This window comes from Dipodomys ordii, unplaced genomic scaffold (assembly GCF_000151885.1).
Source record: "Dipodomys ordii isolate 6190 unplaced genomic scaffold, Dord_2.0 Scaffold35, whole genome shotgun sequence".
Lineage (NCBI taxonomy): Eukaryota > Metazoa > Chordata > Mammalia > Rodentia > Heteromyidae > Dipodomys > Dipodomys ordii.
The window spans coordinates 11,799,919-11,820,008 of NW_012267251.1; the positions used below are offsets into that span (position 1 = coordinate 11,799,919).

Sequence of the window (20,090 nt, forward strand, 5' to 3'; positions counted from 1 at the left end):
TACCACTTGAGCTACAGCGCCACTTCCAGTTTTTCTGGTGGTTTATTGGAGATAGGAGTCTCACGGTCTCTCCTGCCCGGGCTGGCTTTGAACCGCAATCCTCAGATCTCAGCCTCCTGAGTAGCTAGGATTACAGGCGTGAGCCACCAACGCCCGGCCCATTGAACTGTTTTACTGTGCTGTCGCAGAGTCTTTCCCTGCCCAAGACTATGCCCAGCGGTTCTTCCTGCAGGCGCCTTCCATTGAAGGCTCTGGTCTCCACTCCGCCCTGCTGGCCTCACCCTGCTGGCCTCGCCCTGCTGGCCTCACCGCGGTTGCCGCCACTAGCCCGTCCCAGCCTGGCTTTTCTATGAGAATGTGTCAGCCGCATGAGATGATGAGCCCCATCCCTTCCCACCCCATGTGGTGCCAAGTCCACAGTCACAGTGTAGAATCTCTCCCAGCCCTCCTGCCATCCTCTCCGTGCATCTTGCACAACCGAGATGTGCTCAATTATTGTGATAAGCAGCCTCCAATGTTCAGTCACCGAGTGCACTAAGAAAATTAAATTGGCAGGTAGAGAGTTAGGGTAACAAGAGCCAAGAAATCATGTGTGTCTCATGCCAGTGTGCAATTGGCCAGAACTCAGTCACATGACCACATCTAACTGTAAGGGAAGCTGAGAAATGAAGTCCAGCTCGGAGACCAAATGAGAAAGGAAGCAGACAACTCTTACTTAGTGTTTCTCTGGGTCTCTGTAGCACCCATCGGTGTGGTTCAAATGGCCGCCCTGGCCACCTGCATGGGAGGAAAGCTACAAGTGGCTGATTCACAGCCTTCAGCTTCTGACCACGTGCTGAGCTTTGTGCTTCTCAGCCCTCTACCCATCTCCCTAGCTTCCTGTCTTCTGAGCTCTCAAACTGAATTTTCCATAGCCCACTGGAGGTCTCTACTATGCAAATACCTAATATTTATTTATATACTAATATATAACATTTATATATATATAACATGAATACATATTTATATCTGATGTTATTATGCAGATACTTAATAGTTATTATTCTCACAACCAACTCATATCCTTTGCTTACAGCTGACTTTTCTTCCTGACTCTGCCCCATCCCAGTCCTCCAGCCTTCAAAACCTTCTTGCCTGTTCCATGGCCCTCCCGGCCTCCTCAGTGTTTGCCTGTGCTGGTGGCCTTTCCTGTCCTCTGCCGGTCTCTCTCGGGGGTCCTCAGCCCTCTCTTGAGTTCTTCCAGTAAGTTACCCAACTGCTTTGCATCCTCCTTCTTCCTGAGTATCTTTCACATGACTTCCAGGGCACTGACTTCTGGTACCCCCAAGGTCTCCCCAACACCTATTGCTTCCTGAGTGGGGCTCTAACTGCTCTCTTCTCCAAACCCTTCCAGTCACCAGCCCCAGGCAAAACCTTGTGTTTCTGAGCACAGGTAGAGGATATGGAGATGGATAAGACAGAGCCTCCACTCTTACCACCCGTGGCTTCAGCATGTTGATGAAGGAGGAAGCTGGCTTGGAGCTACTGTCTCCATAACCAGGAGCCGTGACAGTGCTCCCTGGGGTCCACAGGAGCCAAGACTAAAGGGCAACGCTTCTGCAAGTTGATCTCAGGATGGTTTTCCGGGGAAGCTTGCTGAGTTGCTGGATGTGGGATAAATGAATTTTTCCAGTAAATCTGACAAGAAAAAAGATCCCACCGAGAGAGCAGAAAAACATAAGAACGACTTGCCAAATGTCCACAGCTCCTCCACCCATCTCATTGTTCAGCTGTTTGTCCTGGAGGATGGGACGGGCAAGGCTAAGTCTCCAAGCAACCAGACCTGGCACCTGCTGGCAGCAGACAGCATGGCCTTTCCTCAAGTGAGGCCTCTGAGGGTGGGTGGGAGCCAAGGAGCCTGTGGGAGGAGGCGGGAGAGCCTCATTGGACAAATTTCATCCTGTCTCACTCCCAACCACGGGGGTGGCAGGTTGGGGAAGACAGGCCCAGTATGCTTATTGTGTCCAAGTAACAGTGAGGCACAGGAGCCCGGCAAGGAATGTGCCCAGGGCACACAGTGGATCTTCGGACCCCACTTGTCCATGGCAGCACTTTTCCACACCAAGCATGCCGCCCCTTCAGTCTTTCCAGAATTCTTTCAGTAGTTGAGGCCCCAGAAGGGAGACAGCATGGCTCCCAAATGCAGTACAGTATAAGCCATATACATCTCACAGTCACTGAGGCTAGGGTGCTTTGCCATTCAGGGGACAAAGAAAATCAACTGCCCTACCCCTGGGCCTTTATGACACAGTGAGCAGTCACACACACACACACACACACAGAATCCCAGCTACTTCATATCTAACTAGGACACATTTCAGTATTACGAATTGTCTTCAAGTACCTGGCTGCAGAAGCACCCGCTGGAGCCGGAGTGCAGAGAAGATGTAGGCAGAAGTGGGCTTTTAGGCTAAGGTTCTCCCTAGCAGGCCGGGCAGGCTGGCATCCTGGCTGCTGACACAATATCTAAACCCACCCTCTTCCTAGCAAGTATGGGTATGCTGGGCACTTAGGACTCGCTCACCATCAGACCCCATGCCCTCACCTTCCATACTCACCACCAGTGAATGATCTGATCCTTCATGGAGCCTCAGCCCCTGCCCTGCAAGGAGCTATTCCCAGGCTCACCTCTAGAAAGGTAGCCTGGTCCCAGGAAAGAAAGCTGAGCCCCTGCCCTCCCCCTGAATCCCAGCTTCCATCCCCACAACATTTTTATCTTCCCAACTTGAAATTCTTTTTTTTTTTTTTTGGTAAGAAAACTTGGAAGAGCTTTATTGAGTAAGTAAATGTTAGGTTTTTAGAAAGAGGTTGCGCTGAGTAAGAACAGCACCAGCACGCACGTGGTATTCAGGTACTCCACGTGGCTGGGAAAGGCCTGGGAATGAGAGAGAGCTGGGAAAGAGAGGCAAGAGAGAAGAAAGAGCTAGAAAAGAGCAGAGAGAGGGGTAAGAACAGTAGCACTCACGTGGTATTCAGGTAAGGGGTAGGTTTATTCAGTAGACCTGCTGGGACCAGGCAAGGTTGGCACTCCACGTGGCTGGGAAAGGAAAGAGGAAAGAGCTAGAGCAGAGAGAGAGCAGAGAGAGCTAGAAAAGAAGAGCAAGAGCAAGAACCCAACTTGAAATTCTTTAGCTATTAAACAGTAACTCCCACATCTCCTTCCCCCGGCCCCCCAGCTTCACCTTCCATTTCCTTTCTTTTATCAGCTCGACGACTCTGAGGGCCTCTAAGTGGAATCACATTGGTGTTTGTCCTCCTGGATGTGGCTTATTTCACTTTCAAGGTTCACCCATATTGCAGCACTCATTAGAATTGCCTTCTTTTTAAGGACCAAATCATATTCCACTGTGTCATCTACACCGCACGTTGTGAATCCATTCCTCCGTCAGGGGCACTGGCTGCTTCCAGCCTTTGGCTATTGTGAACGATAATGCCATGACCATTGATACGTTCTATCTTTCTGTCTTTTTGGATATATGTCCAGGAATGAAGTTGCCGGCTTATATGGCAATTCTATATTAAAGCTTTTGAGGAATTACCATATTGTTTTCCACAGAGATTTCTTCATTTTCATATTCCTAAGCACAGTTTCCCACCACGAAATCAGTACATTTCAATGCTCATCAGCTTAATGGGTAGGAAGTATTGTTTCATTATGGTTTTCATTTTCATTTCCCTAAACACTAGTGATGTTGAGCGTCTTATCATGTGCTTATTGACTATTTATAGATTTTCTATAAAGAAATGTCCTCTTAATTCCTTTGTCCAGTTTTAGGAAGACTGTTCTCATGTTTTTGTGGTTAAATAGCAAGAGTTGTTTATATATTCTGGGTATCAGTCCTTTGTCAGATATAAGATCTATAATGGAATCCTATTTATCCATCCTTCCATTGATTGATTGGCCGATTGATTGATAGATTAACTGACTGTGTCTTGCTGTGTTGTCTAGGTTGTTTTAACATAGGATATTAATATATTTGTGCTTATGCTAGTGTGATCATAAAAAGGCAGGAGGATTTCCACACCCGGTCCATCCCCATTCACCACCTTCCCTTTGTCCTTACACCAGGCAAAGCACTTGTGGGTGAGTGTGAAATACTGCTTACTCTCCACAGCAAACATACAAACTGGCATCTGAGTCTCTGTGAGACCGACTTGCTCCAATGCACAGAACAGTGGCTGGCCTGCAAAAAACAACCCAGGAGCATGTGGGAGGTGAGGAGGAGAGACTCTCTCTGGGCTCCTCATTAAGTTATTGAGGGGATTCGATGAGCCTGCAGCTCTGACAAGCTCAGAGGCAGTGCCTGGCAGTTGGTGACTCTCATCACAGCGAGGCCGGGCAGGGATAGCATCTGAGTCCCTGATGCCTGAACTTCACAGTGCTATCTGGGCCTCTGGCATGCAGCTACTGAATAGCAATAGCAATGGCCACTTCAAAGAGTGGGGCCTCTGTGACCAGGCCCAGGACAAGTTGGCACTCTGAGGCATGTGCTAAGATGAGCTTTGTCACAGGAAACTGATCTGGGCCTCGAAGCCACTGGAGCTTTTTGTCCCAGATGGTGCTGTGCTGTGCTGGTTCTGTGGTGCCAAACAAGCAGCTAGCTCTCCCTCCTCGGGTGACTGACAGATAAGTTCCCAAGCACAGGACCACACCCCACCTGTGTCACCTCCCCAGGTGCCATTCTCGGTCCTCAGCCTAAAGGCAATTCAATCAGTTACTGCTGATTGATCTCCCCATTGAGAACCTGCTCTGCATCATCCTTTGGGGACTGCAATTTCCTTGTTTCTCTCTTTCCTGCCTTCAGGCCCTACGAGAGCTGCTCACATACCGAGGCCTCTTCTTTGCTCTGTTGCAGACAGACAGCCTATTGGAGAACAGTTTGGAACTGCCAGTCATTATTTTGGCAGGGAGATAGGTGGTCATCACACAGGTCCAAAGAGAGACTTGTAGGAATGTTCCTTTCTGGCCTGTGTCTTTAGTTCTTGAGGGACAGCCCTGTGGGGACCCTTGATCTCTGATTTTGGCATAAACATTGAGAGGGCACGCCAGGCCTAGCTCAGCTAGATTGTGTCTTGCCCATGCCTCAAGGTTCACATTTAAGACAGGCCCAAATAAACCCCCAGTTGTTGGGGTCTGGAGGGCCTTGGTACCAGTCAGGATATCCCCAAGGACTCTGTCTCTGGCTTAGGTTTGAGCAAGTCTTCTACTGAACAATGAGCCTATTGCTGGCAGATTTGCTAAGAGCTGAGAAAGAGGAAATGTGGTAAAGGCTCATGGCAGCTGGCTTCCGGGGGTACTCTTGTTTTGTTTTCTTGACATAAGCGAAGTGAGAAAAGGTATAGACCTATTTAAGTGTGGCTAAGATGAGGCCGTGCTGTGGAGAGGAGAGGCGAGTGGTGAGAAAAGCAGTTGTGGAAGTTGGTGCCAAACTTCACGTTCCTTTGGACCTGTGCTTCTTACTGTAATTCAGGCAGGTCCAGCTGCTCTCCGTGGCCCCCAGCCCCACACCCAATTCTCTGAAAGGAAGAGGAAGAAGCCACAGAAAAGCCACCCTATCTTATGTGTTCGATCTTAGGCCATCAGGGAGGCCTGAGAGTTTCTTTGGTATCACTTCATGATTTCACAGAGGAGGAAGCCGAGGTGCTGGGAGGGGAAGGGACTTGCTGTAGGTCACAGGTCATTTGATGGTCTTGTCGTTGTCCTCACTGGAAAGCTGCAGAGGTAGGCCTCAAGGCTGATTTCTAGTCAAAACCTGAAGTGCTTCCCAGCCGCATGTTCTTTGTGGATACAGACCAGTGTATGGTGCTCCAGGACTGGGTTGTCTGATAGCTAAGGGGCCTTGGGCTGGGAAGCGCTCAGGGTTTTCCGGCCGTCCAGTCCACAGGATTAATCTTCCACCTCCTTTGGATGGGGGTAGGGGATGGCGCAGTGCATGGCTGAGCCCAGAACCTGGGTGTAAACATCAGACAAAAATCTGCCTTCCTCATCATACTTACCATTGCTGCTACTGATGGCTGCAGTGGTCAGGGAGGCCTTAACCCACAGCAGGGACTTCAGATGAGCAGAAGGAAGACGTTGGGCAAGTTGTATAAGAGTATAAGAGGGAGAGTGAAGATTTGTAGCATTTTATTTAAATATCAGTTTAAGCAGCAGACAAAGACTTGTCTCTTTCTGGGGAGAGAGATGGGATTAACATATGTAAAACCATCTTTAAACAATCAGAGCATATAGGTAATTAGATACCAGGGTAGCCATACAGGCTCTGACTCACAGCACCTCCGTGGTTCTGGCAGCCTGGGCTTACCATTAGCAAGCCGCTGCAGAGTGGCATGTGGTAGTTTTCAGCTGTGCTGCAAGAGGCTTTGGACTGTGTTTGAGAGTGAGCCCCTGAGCAGCTGAGGGAGCCCAGCCAATCCCCCCTCCCTGCGTGCTCATCTCTGCCAGCCTGGCGGCCTCCTCACTGGAAGAGCGCAGAGAATAACTCCGCTGTAACCATCACACCTTTGTCTGCTTGCGGAATGCATCCATTAAGTAAGAGTGAAGTTACAGAGGTCCATTACCAGAGTTGTGAGGAAATGTATGACTCAGGAGAAAGAAAGGGACAGGAGACAACGCTATCCACCTGCCTCCACTTGGGAATTAAGATGTCACAGATCTGATATCGTTGGAGAGCAGAGTTGAAAGGAGATTGCTGTGGGCTGGAGAAGGTTCACTGGGAAGCTATAAGGAGAAGTGGGAACTGTACCCCAGGCAACAGAGACCATGCAGGTGACTGCAGAGCGCACTGGTGTCTGTGGACCAGACTCCTTAAGGCAAGGAGAACTGGGAGAGCCACGCTGCCCTGCCTGTAGCCACTTTTGAGATGCAAAGATACCGTTGAGTAGTTTTCTGTCCGACCTGTGTGTGTGTGTGTGTGCGCGCGCGCGCGCGTGCGTGCACGCCCTCAGGGCTTCACAATTTTGCTTAACTTTTTCACTCAAGACTTACACCCTACCACTGCCAGCTGGGGGTGTAGCAAAAGGAATAAAGGAACTCTGGGCACATGGGCAATCTAGAATAGATACTCAAGGAAAGAGAGACTGGAAGTTAGCTCAGGGGAAGGGACCTGTTTCCTGGGATAACAGTAACACTGCATGCCTTTGGATGGGTTGGGTAATTTCCCAAATGCTTTTGTACCCATGGTCTCATTTGATTCTATCTTCACATCCATCGTGTGCTGAGCTGGAGCTAAGCTGTAGGGTGCCATGATGGACAGAACAGGTGTGTCTGTTTCTCCCACAGAACTCAGACTAAATTGAAATCCAAAGCTGGCTGCAGTTCCTAGGAGAAAGTAAGACTTCCCACTGCAGACAATGGAAGATCATTGTGGCTTTTGTTTTTTATTTTTTGTTTGGGTGGTACTGGGGATTGGACTCAGAGCCTCACTTGTCAAGTTGGTACTCTGCCATTGAATCATATTTCCAGTCCTGCTTTTCACTGGTTGTTTTGGAGATACAGTTTAGTGAAGTGTTCTGCTGAGAGGGCCTCGGAACTGGATACTTGGGATCTCAGGCTCCTGAGTAGTAGGCTTACAGGCATAAGTTACTAGCACCCAGCTTTGTTGAAGGTTCTTGAACAGCTGGTTATTGTCTACTTCATGCTGAGTGTATGTAGTACATGGGGAATAGAAGAAATAGAAAAGGCACAATGTAGGTCAGGATAGCTGGGAAGAAAAACCATCCCTGATGGTCTGCTTGTGAGGTTAATGTAAGTAGATACATACTTAAGGACTGGGTGGGACAGTAGTGGCTGACTCTGATCTTACTGTGCCTCAGTTTCCTAGACTGTAAAATGGACACAATAGTAGTGACATTCTGTATACATTTGCTGTGAAGGTCAGATGAAGGAATGCAGCCTGAGTAGGACAGTGCACGGCACAGAATTCGTGGTGATGATAGATCACTGTCATTACCTGCATGGTCATCAGTGTCCTCTCTGCTGACGCATGGAGAGGTCAGGGGGCCTTACCCAATGACGGGACTTCAGATGAGCAGAAGGTGTGACACGGTGAAAGAAGCAGGCCAGAAGCAGACACTGGCCAAGTGAGGTTGATGCGATTTGGGTCAGCACTGAGTGGGTGTGAATGTGTGTGGCAGGTCCAGCACTGGGGGTGCTGCCCACAGTCTCCTCTGCCCACTTCTCTTTCTGGGGCCTCTTTGGGCTGCTGTGTTGCCACCCAAGGATTAGAAGCCACAGAACTTTCTCTGAGCTATCCTCAGAGCACTTGGTCACTCCCCAGAGGCTCAAATTAAGACATAATATGTCATTGATTAGTATGCAGAATCAGCCAGTGTCTGGTTGCTGTTGCCTTAAAGAAAACAAAAAGGAAAAACTTGATTTAGGGCAAATCTGCTGTGAGACAGGTCCTGGACGTCACGGGAATGGCTCTCCTTATTTATTGTTGAGTCTTTGGCTGTGACGACATTGATCAAGATGCATTATGTTGGACCCCTCGTGGCTCACACCTGTCATCCTAGCTACTCAGGAGGTTGCGATCTGAGGATCATGGTTCAAGACAGCTCAGGCAGGAAAGTCTGTGAGACTCTTCAGTGAACCACCAGAAAGCCAAAAGCGGAGCTGTGACTCAAGTGGTAGAGCAATTAGCCTTGGCACAACAACTCTCAAAAGACAGCACCCAAGTCCTGAGAGCAAGCCCCAGGACTGGCACCAAAAGAACAAAAAAGCACTGTATTTATAAACTGATTTGTTACATGGAAACTCTTTTGTACAACTACCTAAAGATAATAAAAATATGATTTGACTAGAAATCTTCAAGAACTGCTCTTTGGGGTGGGGAGAGGGCCATTTCTGTTCTTACCATAGTACCCCCCAACCCTTTCACTTGACTGTATTCCAGTAACTTCAAGAAAGCCAAGAGAGGACACACAGCTTTTTCCATGGCTCATGACATGTGAGATAAAACCATTTTTCACCAGTGTCCTGAACAAGATGGGTGGATTGGGAACAGCTCAGCCATCTGCTACCAGTGCTGGCAGCTTAATCGGAGCCGATGGATGAATTCCATGCTAGATGCACCGAGATGTGTAAACTCTCAGGAGAGACCCCCTCATGCACCTGTGCCTGAATTTGTTGAACCATAACAGAATTCCCCATTCTGTCTATCTGGGACAACCCCAAGAGACAAAATGTTAGCTGCTTGGTTTCTAGCTTAGTACCCATGGGCAGAGAGATGAATCCTTCACTCAGGGGCCTGGAGAATCTGGCAGGTGCATAGAAATCAGGGTCTTTGCCTTGGCCCTTGGAAGAGTACCGCAGCATTGATCTTGTTTACACGGTAGTGTTTACCTTTAAGGTAACCTTTCCAGGCAGTGTGCATCCATTGGCATCCAGCTAGACAGAATAACCTGGGGAGTCTCTCCAAATTCTCAAATGCTGCAAGCAATGTTGCAATCACCTGGGAGAATTTTTTTTAATCCCTCTACCCCGGCTGCATCCCAGATTGGTCATCTCTGGGGACAAAGCCCAGATGACCGTGTTTCTAGAGATCCTCAGATGACTCCATTGTACAGGCAAGTTTAAGAACTGCTGGTCTGGGTTCTGTACCGCTCTTGGGCAGGAAGAAGATGAGTGAGCACTTGGTGGGGGCGTGCTGGTTGGCCTACTTCAGGAGGTGATTCATTCAGCCCGTGGGGCAGACCTTGTCTGGCAGATTCAGTGTGGGCAGCAGCCATCCTACACTGGGTGCTGACATTCCAGCGTGAGGTTCATTGTGCCTGTCAGCCACACACAGAGCTCCTGGCAATCCCAGACTTCCACAGGGTGAGGTCAGGGCTGTTATCCTCTGTGCCTGGCTAGAAGGCGGACATGCCCGTGGCAACTTACGTCACTTCCCCAGGTTTGCTCTGGGGAAGGAAGAAAACAGATGGGTTTATCTGATGACAAAAAGGGGAACAGGAAGAAGAAAGAAAATCAAGAATGAGGCAGCTCTATTCCTGGCTGATTCCAAACCAGGGAAGAGTGGCCTACAAGGGCCTCAACACAGCTGCCTTGTCTAAACAGAAATGACTGTAGCTCGGTTGGAAACGGAGAGCACTTCCAGAGGTGCCTGCTGCTTTCCTTCTACCACCTAGCTCTTTTTGTTTTTGTTGTTTGGAGATGAGTACGAGCTACGCCTTAACTCCTGAGCAGAGGCAGCCTGTGAGCCTTGAAGATGGGCTGAACGTAGTACGTAACAGTGACCAGACAGCTGGTTGTTCTGACTGGAAGCTTCCAGAGGGAAGGCAGGATAAGCCACGCAGGCACGTCTGGTCCGTGGAGGTACGCATGGCTGATGGGATGTCAGGGGTTGGAGAGGAACGAAGTCAAATGAAGGTCTTCATTTTGAGGATCCCTGGATTCACACATTGACAGCAAATGAAGACAGTCTGAGATTCACACACTTGGTGAAATCACCTGACACACACAGGACACGTGTCGAAGGCCTGCTCCCTGGGGTGGTCTTCTACAGACACCTAAATAGACACCCAGGAAGAAGATGGTGGAGTGTCCTGACAGCTCATCCCATTCCCGAGGTTAGCGGTCCCGCCATGTCATTTTTACAGGATTCCCTGCGACCTTCGGCCTCTGCTCAGAGGAGCTGCCTTGTAGGGCTTGGTTTAGTAGCTGTGCACCTCAGCTCTGCAGCTCGGAGTTCCAGGCACTGTCATGGGAGGGGTGGGCCAGCCCCTCCAGCAGGAGGTGGTCACATGACCAACTGAGAGGGTGGGCTCCATTCCAGTCCCTGCTTGGCTGGGCACTAGCATTGGAACACGGCGATGAATCTGCTCTTCTTTGAGCTTTAGTTTTGTGACCTGTAAGGTAAGTCTACTCTAAGGAGAATGTAAGGGAAGAAATAGGGGAAAGCCTGGCACAGACTGGTCCTGTCGGGAGCCCTAGAGGAAGAGGACAGAGGGAGCAGACAGAGCGGGGAAAGATGATGTGACAGAACAAGAATGTCACCTCACCTCTGTGTGGAGGGATGAGAGGCCAGAGGCATGGACCGACCCCGGATACACTCACTCCTCTGGGCAGCCATGGGGGCCTGACATTTTATGGCCTCTGTGGGACTGGAAAGTGGTGGAGGAAGCGGTGGTTGTGCTATTCTACAATGACGCATGTCCCACCGACAGGCTGGCTGAAGGGGAAGGTCCGGGGTGAGCTCTGTGGCGGGTGTCCTGTTGTGTTTGGGTGGTGATGTAGTGTCAGGGCCCTTGGGAAATTCCCCAGCCAGGCCCACGGGCCCTCAAGGCAGGTGTCAGGTGGTGTGAGAGCCCTCCCTCTGTGGGGCTCCGTTTCCTCATTTGCCAAAGCAGACTCCACGTGTGCCTGAGTCTGCCCGATTCCTGAGATGGGGGTAAATGCTCGGTGGGTTTTGAGCAAGCGGCTCCCAGCCGCACAGGGCCACCGAAAGACCAAGCGGGGAAAGAGTGACAATGAAGCTGAGCGACATCCAGAGTTAGCTGAGGGACAAAGTTGCTTTCTCTAGTGTGACCAACACTGACCTCCAACTTCAACTTGTCCTCTAAGGCTAGGGAAAGGAGAGCTGGAGAATGGAGGGGGAGAAGGAATCACGATGTCATCGGAAGAGTCCAACTGGATAGACCTGGGTTTCTGCTCAGTTCTGCACATCTTGACAGGGGAATTAGGCAAGCTCTGTCTTGGTAATGAGCACCTGTAAATGGGGGTTATTGGATTATCCTTCAAAGTCTAAATGAGATCCCGTGTGCCGAGTACTTGACACAGAGGAGGCGCTCAGTATTGGCTGGTTGTCCCTGCCCCAGTAGAGAACGTTACTCTCAACTGTCACCTTCTCTACCAGTTCACACGTACACTTGTTGCATGCACGTACATGTGCCAGTGGTATGGGGCCTTAACTGGTGCCTGTATGTCTTTGTTCCCTGGGTCTGGGAGCATTCTTCCTTTCCTTCCCTCCCCTGCCCTTCCCCGACTCCTCCCTCCCCCCACCCCTCCTCTCTCCTTTTCCTTCCTTTTTGTGTGCAGGTACTGGAGCTTGAACTCAGAGCCTCACACTCTCCCTTGGCATTTTCACTCAAGGCTGTCACGTGAGCCACACCTCCACTTCCTGTCATCATCTCTATCGGCTTTTGCTGGCACTAAGTATACCCACTTGTATGTTGAGCTTGACTGTGGCTTCCTCAAGCAGACAGACCACAGCTTGTCTTTCTTTGTAACTTCCACAGCATCTGGAAACCTGCCTTCCTGACTGGGGAACTGGGTATATTTGGCCTCATTTGTACAGAGGGGGTAATGAGCACTTGTGAGCGGTAGGTAATTAACTATCCTCTGTGAGCAAATGTGGTTCTCCCCATTCACCAGGCTTTGTGGCCAGTACCTGGGCTTTCCCCGGGCAGCTGGCCTCATTGTTCCCACTCTTGCAGTTTGCTCCTTCCTTGGTGAGAGAGGTCTTTGGGAGGTGTGGCCATTCCCGTCGAATCCTGAGAACCACCATTCACCTCCACCACCACCCCACCCCCTTCTGTGTCTGTGCAGAATGTCTGCCCGCCGGTGGAGGAGACTCAGCGCCCGCCCACGCTGCAGGAGATCAAGCAGAAGATTGACAGCTACAATAGCCGGGAGAAGAACTGCCTGGGCATGAAGCTGGTGAGCAGCTGCCGCCCCCTCTGCCCACTCTGCCCCTTCCTGGCAGCGTGATCCTCTGCATTCCCAGGCTACACCCTTACAGTGCCTTCCCACTTCTCAGGGCTTCTGGAGACCTCATGGGTCATGGAAGGTTCCCCAGCCTGGTGGGCATGAGGCAAATAGAATGGGCTTTAGAATAAGATCCAGATCCCATCTCTATTCCATTCATGTTTTCCCTTTTGACTTTGGGAAACTCTTCACCTCTCTGGCACTGTAATGTGAAAATAGGAATATTTATGCCCAGATGTCAGAGATCTTGGTGGGAGTAAATGACAAACAATGACCAAGGACCCCATGTTGCCACAAAGGCCTCTTCCTTCCCATTAGATTGCTGGGTGCACGTATGGGCGTGGGCTGCAGACCTGCGCAGGTTCAGAAAGGCCATCTTCAGTGAGGAGCAGATAGTAGAAGCCTGCCCTCTGCTGGTGACTGGCAGCAACTGACATTTTGGGGCTTCACCCAAAGGTGAAGAAAATCCTGTGCCAGAAAACCTTGTCACCAATAGGCCCAAATTTATCTTAAACGCCGCAAACTCTTTGGGCTGGGTCTCTGGACATTATTCTAGAGTTTTCTTGAGCCTCCCTGTTTTGGAGATGCAAAAATAATAGGCCACTGCAGACCTTTCCCGTAAGAGTGAGAATTCACCACAGGCGATTGGTGTCTGCCTGGTTTCCTGAAGGAAACAGTGGCAGCCCCACTAGACCTCCCTGGGAGATGGACTCTGGACTTTCTCTGGTCCATGGGGAGAGGAAGGTGTCCCTTTCCTTCCAGCATCCTACGCTGGCAGACAGGACCTCAGGGAGATGGGGGTGGGGGTGGCTGGGGTGCCCCTGGGGAAATGGTAGACACAGTTGTGCAAGATGGGTCTGAGCCCATCCAGTGCCTCACACTTGCAGAGCGAAGATGGCACCTACACAGGTTTCATCAAAGTGCATTTGAAACTTCGACGGCCAGTGACGGTGCCTGCCGGCATCGGACCCCAGTCCATCTACGACGCCATCAAGGAAGTGAACTTGGCAGCCACTACGGACAAACGGACATCCTTCTATCTGCCACTGGATGCCATCAAGCAGCTGCATATCAGCAGCACCACGACAGTCAGCGAGGTCATCCAGGGGCTGCTCAAGAAGTTCATGGTGGTGGACAATCCCCAGAAGTTTGCACTTTTTAAGCGGATCCACAAGGATGGTCAAGGTAGGAGAGACCTCCCAGCCAGAAATTACCCTCCGTGACTCTCCACTAAAACCCCTGCCAGCCCTGGGTGGGTGGGAAGAGCGGGCTTCTGTGCACCAGGAACCCAACTGTCCGCATGGTCATTCAGAGCCACAGAAGAGCCAGGGACGTAGTCTGGGCAGCTCTCGCCCTCTGTTGTACCCCTAACTCTGCCTGCACAGGAAAGCCTCACCCTGAGCTCCTGTTTCCTCTTCTGGGGAGGGGTGGCATCTGCCCACCACTCCTTATCTTTTGGGAAATGATGTACATGGAAACACCAAGATAAAAGATTCTCCCAGTTTCTTTTTTTCCTCTGTGGGGCTAGGGCTGGAGCCGAAGGCCTCATGCGTGTTAGGCAAGTGCTCTGCCATCTAGCTACAGACACACCTGCCCTATCTGCTCTTGCTTGGTTCATGTAGGTCCACTTCCAGCCCCACCTCCGCCTTCCCAATCCTGTCCCACCCAGCTCCAGCCCCATCTGTCACCGACGCCTCCTCCTCCTCCTCTTCCTTCTCTTCTGAGATGAGTGCCCAGCCCCTTTTCTTGGTTTGCAGTACTCTTCCAGAAGCTCTCCATTGCCGACTGCCCCCTCTACCTGCGCCTGCTTGCCGGGCCCGACACTGATGTCCTCAGTTTTGTGCTAAAGGAAAATGAAACTGGAGAGGTTGAGGTAGGTCTGCAGACTTTGCACAAGACCAGCCCTCAGGGGTAACTGGGTGGGCACAAGTGGGCATCCGAACTGCCCACTGTAGGCAGGAGCCATGAGGCAGCGGCGGCAGCAGCAGCAAAAGGACTGCTGGAGAGCTGGGCTGGGCAGCGTGTTGGGCCAGAGGCTTGGCATATAAGCCAGGATTGTCAGCCCCCAGGGGGAGCAAGTCACAGCCTGTGCCTGGCAAAGCCTATGGGAAGAAAAGAGTTTGTGTGCTGGCTCTGAACACCAAAGGTAGAGGGGACCAGAAACTCCCTGTGTTCAGGCGCAAGCTCTTTTTGCTTAGCAAGCTCCACCTCTGAGTTTCACTAGGTAATGATATTTGTCTTTCCTGTTCTTAGAACACCAATTTCCTTCCTCCAGTGAAGCTAACTAATATCTGGTCTTATGGCACAAATGGGGTGAAACCAGATTGGTGCCCCCTAGAGCCTTGGAGGGTGAAGCCTTTGAGGAGCGACAGATGGAGGAGGCTGGGGGTCTCGGTTTAATGGGGGGGCCTTGCTGCTTGGTGGTGGAGATTTAGAGGAGACGTAGGGCCGGCAGGGCTCTGTCCCCACCTGTGCTAGGGCAGCGCGGCTCCCATCAGCCCAGTCTCTTCAAGCTATGGAAGAGCTTGTTTGGAAAATGGATTCTACTGGATGGGTGTGAACACTGCTGGTCCTATAGGAAGATCATGGGCCTAGGAGTTCAGAGACCTGAGTTTAGTCCTAGTTTGCATTCTGCTGCCACCAGCTCCTTAACTTAGGGTTGGCCACCTTCCCCTGCGGACCCCAAGTCTCTCATCTAGGTAGGGTGCTCAGGAGTCTCATTCGCTGGCCCCATTGGGACCTTTGCTCCTGGGTCAGGCTGAGAGAAGTCAGACTTGTTTTCTGCCCTGAGGAGCCTGGTCCCTCTGTACAAGCCAGAACGGAGGCCCACCATAGAGTGCCCTGCCACCTGCTCTGCCAGCACAGACAGAGGCCCCCTCAGCCCACCGGAGGAAGTAGGCCCAGAGGGTAGTTTAAGTGTTCAAAGTCAAATAGCTGGTGAGAGGTGACCAGGCCCCAACATCAGCATCCTGAGACTTGGTCCACCCAAGCTCCATCCTTGGCAGGCGCTAGGCAGTGGCAGAGCATGTATGAACCACTCATGTGAGCTGCGTGAAGATGGCGGCAGGGCTCTAACCCATTTCTTCCTGTCTTTCCTCCTCAATCTCCCTCGCCCCTCACAGTGGGATGCCTTCTCCATCCCTGAGCTCCAGAACTTCCTAACAATCTTGGAAAAGGAGGAGCAGGACAAAATCCAGCAAGTACAGAAGAAGTATGACAAGTTCAGACAGAAACTGGAGGAGGCCTTAAGAGAATCCCAGGGCAAACCTGGGTAACCAGTCTTGCTTCCTCTCCTCCCTGTACCCCCCCTCCCAGATTTATTTTTATTATTAATTATTATTTTGCAACAGACACTTTTCTCAGGACACCTCTGGTGGGTACATTTGTGCCTGCCCAGCAGTTCCAGATGTGGCACGAAGTTGCTTCCGTGGACAAGCGTTTGTGTAGGGGCTGATCCTCACCCACCCCTCAATGCCCCTCTGCCAGTGATCAGTACGTGTGTGAAATACACAGTGTCCATCATCTCCTCTCCATCTGCAAGCCTTCGACAAACCAAATAGTGGCCTCTCTGGTCACCAAACTGGAATCTTAGCACACCAGTCGGTGAAAGACAAAAGGAAAGGAAAAAAGGGTTCGGAACTCTGTGTTCTTCCTCTGGCTTCGATTCTTCAGTTTCTCTTTATTTGCCACCACCAGTACCTTTATTTATGAGTCAGACATTGTAGCATATCTCTTTAGTAATATCTGAGCTGAGCCTCTAAAAGTAGGATGAGGCTTGTAAAAGAGCTGTCCCCTTCCCTGTAGTGCCAACGAGTCACACTTCAGGGAAATGGGTCCGGTCACTGGTCTGGGATGCTCAGGGGGGTCGGGTGGGGGGACCAAAGGTGAGGTTGGCTCAGAGATTTCCAGAGAAGCCACAGGCTGCTCTGGCCCCGGCCCAGGCCCTGACGCCGGAAGAGACTGTGCATATGTAAATCCAAAGGCATTCACCTGCGCATGTGTGGTACTGAGTCACATCATTGCCAATAGCAGTTCGTGTTTAAGTTACAAATCTAAATTCTATAGTCATCATCCTCATGTGTTCCCACCAAAGGGAAATCAGCCATTCACCATTAAAAGTCTCCTGTGGAACCAAGAAGTCAGGCAGTTAAGAAGCAGCCAAAACAGCACCGCAGGGAAACCTGTCCAGGCTGTCCTCAGAGAGTGGAAGCGTGCGCCGCCCTGGTCTCCCCGTGACCTCCGGCACTGCCTTTCTTCTCCCACAGGGATGCTGGGATCTTCAGGTGCTGCCCAAGGAGTGGCCTTCATTACAGAGGATCCTCCAACTTGGCCAGCTTGGAGCCCTTTCTGTTGAGTGAGGCCTACCCGCCCCGGCCTCCACATTGACCTCAGTGCCTTTTTGTTTACACAGAGAAAGAAGAGACAGAGCAGGGTTTGGGTGCTTGAAGTTCTGCTACTGGCTTATTCCTGCCAGGAAGCGGCCAGTGGCTCTCTGGGAGCCCTCACTCCACTTCTTCCCATCTAGGTTCCCGGGCTAGGACTTCCCAGAAGTATTATCAGACACCCATGCACAGGAAGGACCCGACTCTTGACTCTGGACATAAAATTCGAACTTAAATTAGCCAGACAATTCCAGCAAGTAGCCAGGACTGCAAAGACACTCCATTTTGGACAGAGAAGGACTTGTCATTTTCAAAGCAGGGCCGGTGTTCCAATCCAGCCTCCAGAGACCATTGCTTTGCTGTCCTTTACCTTCCCAGGGCCACCCTGGGGACCTGGAGCCCAAGCTTCTTCATGTAGCTTTAGAAGTTCCCTCCCTCTCCCAGGCTGAGTCCCCTCTGCTCCTCCTGATCCCAGAGGAATGCTGATCCCTCATCACCCAAACTGTGCTGTCTTCAGAGCTACAAAAGCAACCCAAGCTAGCAACTCTAAAGGATGATACAAGCCACAGCCCCCTGCTTACCTGCCATCTCTTTCTCAGCCTTAGCACTTCCCTCCCTGAAGGACGCCCCTCTGTGTCCCCGCTGCTGTGTGTGGCCGGGAGCTGCTGGCCTTCACCCTTGTTCTGCATGTCTAACCCAAGAAGGCATGGCTCCGCACCCCCGCTGCCAGTGCTGCTGAGGGCTTCCCCGCACAGGGATAGCTAGTTTATTTTTTTGGAAGAAAGTCGTGTACATATCTATCTATATATATATATATACATAGAAGCATATAGCTATATATAAAGAGAGAAATAAAACGTGTTTATGAAATAAGAAAATTATGGGAAAAATGCAGACGTTAAAGCACAGTTAGACCCAGGACCTAGGCCGAGGTCTGAGCCTCTGGGAAGTAAGTGTAGAATTCCCTCCCAGGGGTGGGCATAACTGCTGGTAGTGCCTTCCTTGGTTGTGTTGCTGTGTGTGTGTGTATGTGTGTGTGTGTGTGTGTGTGTGGATATATTTTGTGTTTTACGAATCTTTTCTTTTTAAATGTCTTTCTCATATGAGTTTTAAAAAAAAGTAATAAAAGCTTGTTGTACACATGATTCCCGGTGGTGATGTCTTCCATGAACTTTATCATCTTAGGGAAACTGGATTGGGGACAAAGATGACACACAGATGACAAGAACAGGTACTTTTGCCAGGAGGCAAAGGAATGAAGGCTACTGTTCCAGTGCTTGGGAGAAAATGGTCCTGATATGGGGAGAGAGGACATGCTGTAGGAACAGTGAGTTAGGAAAAAGCAGGAGCTAAGGATGGTGAAATCTCAGGACAGACTACTGAGGTAAGCAGTTGTTCTTTTATTTCTGGAATGATTTAAAAATTAAGATAGAGCCAGGCACCGGTGGCTCATGCCTGTAGCCCTACTACTCAGGAAACTAAGATCTGAGGATCTCGGTTCAAAGCCAGCCTGGGCAGGAAAGTCTGTGAGACTCTTATCTCCAATTAACCACTAGAAAACAGGAAGTGGAGCTGTGGCTTAACTGATAGAATGCTAGCCTTAAACACAAAAGCTCAGGGACAGCACCTAGGCCCTGATTTGAAGCTTCGTAACTGCCACCAATAAATGAATGAATGGTAGGGGTGTAGCTTTGAAAATTTAAGATCATTTCACATGAAGGAAGACAGAAAAATTAAAGGATAGTCCTCTCATTTAGGTATCCTGGCTTCTAGCAAAGGACTATCTCCATAATCACAAAAAATTGCCACATAAAAGTTATTAAAGTTGGGAACTGGTGGCTCACCCCTGTCATCCTAGCTACTCAGAAGGCTGAGATCTAAGGATTGCAGCTCAAAGCCTGCCTGGGCAGATAAAGCCAAGACTTTTATCTCCAGTTAACCAGCAAAAACGCTGGAGGTTGGGGGCATGGCTCTACTTGCTCTACGAAAAAGCTAAGCAAAAGTGTGATGCCCTGAGTTAAAACCCAAATACTGGGACCAACAAAAAAGTTATTAAAAAGTTTGTGCCTGTCTTCCAGGTTGATCATGTACTGTGCAATGAACAGGGCCCTTGGGTCCAGAGGCTCTCCAGAGCTCCTCATAAGAGAACTCCCTATCCACCACACGTGGTTAAAATTACCCAATTTCGATTCGCACCTGTAACAACGGTCTACTTAGACCTCCAAGAAGTATTCCTTTCGATGACTTTGCCAAAATACAGAAACAAAGCAGTTTCAGCTTTTCATTGAACACAGCATAGGGTTAATATGTTCATAGTGGTGAGTTTGACCTTGATATAGATCACTTGGCTTAACACAGATCCACCATACAGTCAGATTCTATGCTGACTCTCACACATCTCCGTGCTGTTCAGGGCTGGGGAGAAATGATTCAGTACAAATGTGTCACCATTACAGGAAACATCATTGGAAGCACAGGTCTTGACAGCACTCTTGTCAGAGCAGAGAGTCCTGGATTTAACCACAGTTAATAAGAGATGCACCTTTACTCTAGTGGGATCCAGCCCCAGTACTTACTGGCTTTATGTCTTCAGCAAGGATTAACAAGACAACCTCTCAGAGCCTCTAAGCCCTCCACAATTGCACAACACAGATGGTGTTGGTGAAGTAACTTTGCATTGCGTGCTATCTGGTGGTTGTTTTTTTAATTCATGGGAAGCCCAGATTTTATTACTACTGAGCACACCCCACTCCACATCACTGGCTGTCTAGAAGCTTCGTTATAATAGGACCATTTAGGGCCAATTTCTATATTTACAGGTTCCACATGTTCATGACAGTAGATGGGTTAGTGAGGATTAGTCAAAAGGCCAGTTCTGGACCTGGTAGCAAAAGTTAGGAGACACCAAACACATTTTCACACCCATCCTTTTCTTCCTTTCCAGGCCTCACATGTGTCAT

The 20,090-nt window shown here is 50.1% G+C and overlaps 1 protein-coding gene and 1 long non-coding RNA gene across 2 annotated transcripts in view; one reads left to right on the forward strand and one right to left on the reverse strand.

Moving 5' to 3' along the window:
- The window catches only part of LOC105986496, a 23,112-nt gene extending 22,454 nt beyond the window's left edge, over positions 1-658 (reverse strand). Inside the window, exon 1 of the long non-coding RNA XR_001175112.1 lies at positions 648-658. This is a non-coding gene — a long non-coding RNA (uncharacterized LOC105986496). The remainder of the gene's footprint in view (positions 1-647) is intronic.
- Positions 1-18,194, forward strand: part of Rassf5 (Ras association (RalGDS/AF-6) domain family member 5) — a 22,910-nt gene extending 4,716 nt beyond the window's left edge. Inside the window, exons 2-5 of the mRNA XM_013017425.1 lie at positions 12,590-12,700; positions 13,636-13,933; positions 14,506-14,621; positions 15,871-18,194. Of these exons, the coding sequence (XP_012872879.1) occupies positions 12,590-12,700; positions 13,636-13,933; positions 14,506-14,621; positions 15,871-16,023 (678 nt within the window). The 3' untranslated portion in view covers positions 16,024-18,194. The remainder of the gene's footprint in view (positions 1-12,589; positions 12,701-13,635; positions 13,934-14,505; positions 14,622-15,870) is intronic.
- Positions 18,195-20,090: the final 1,896 nt, after the last annotated feature.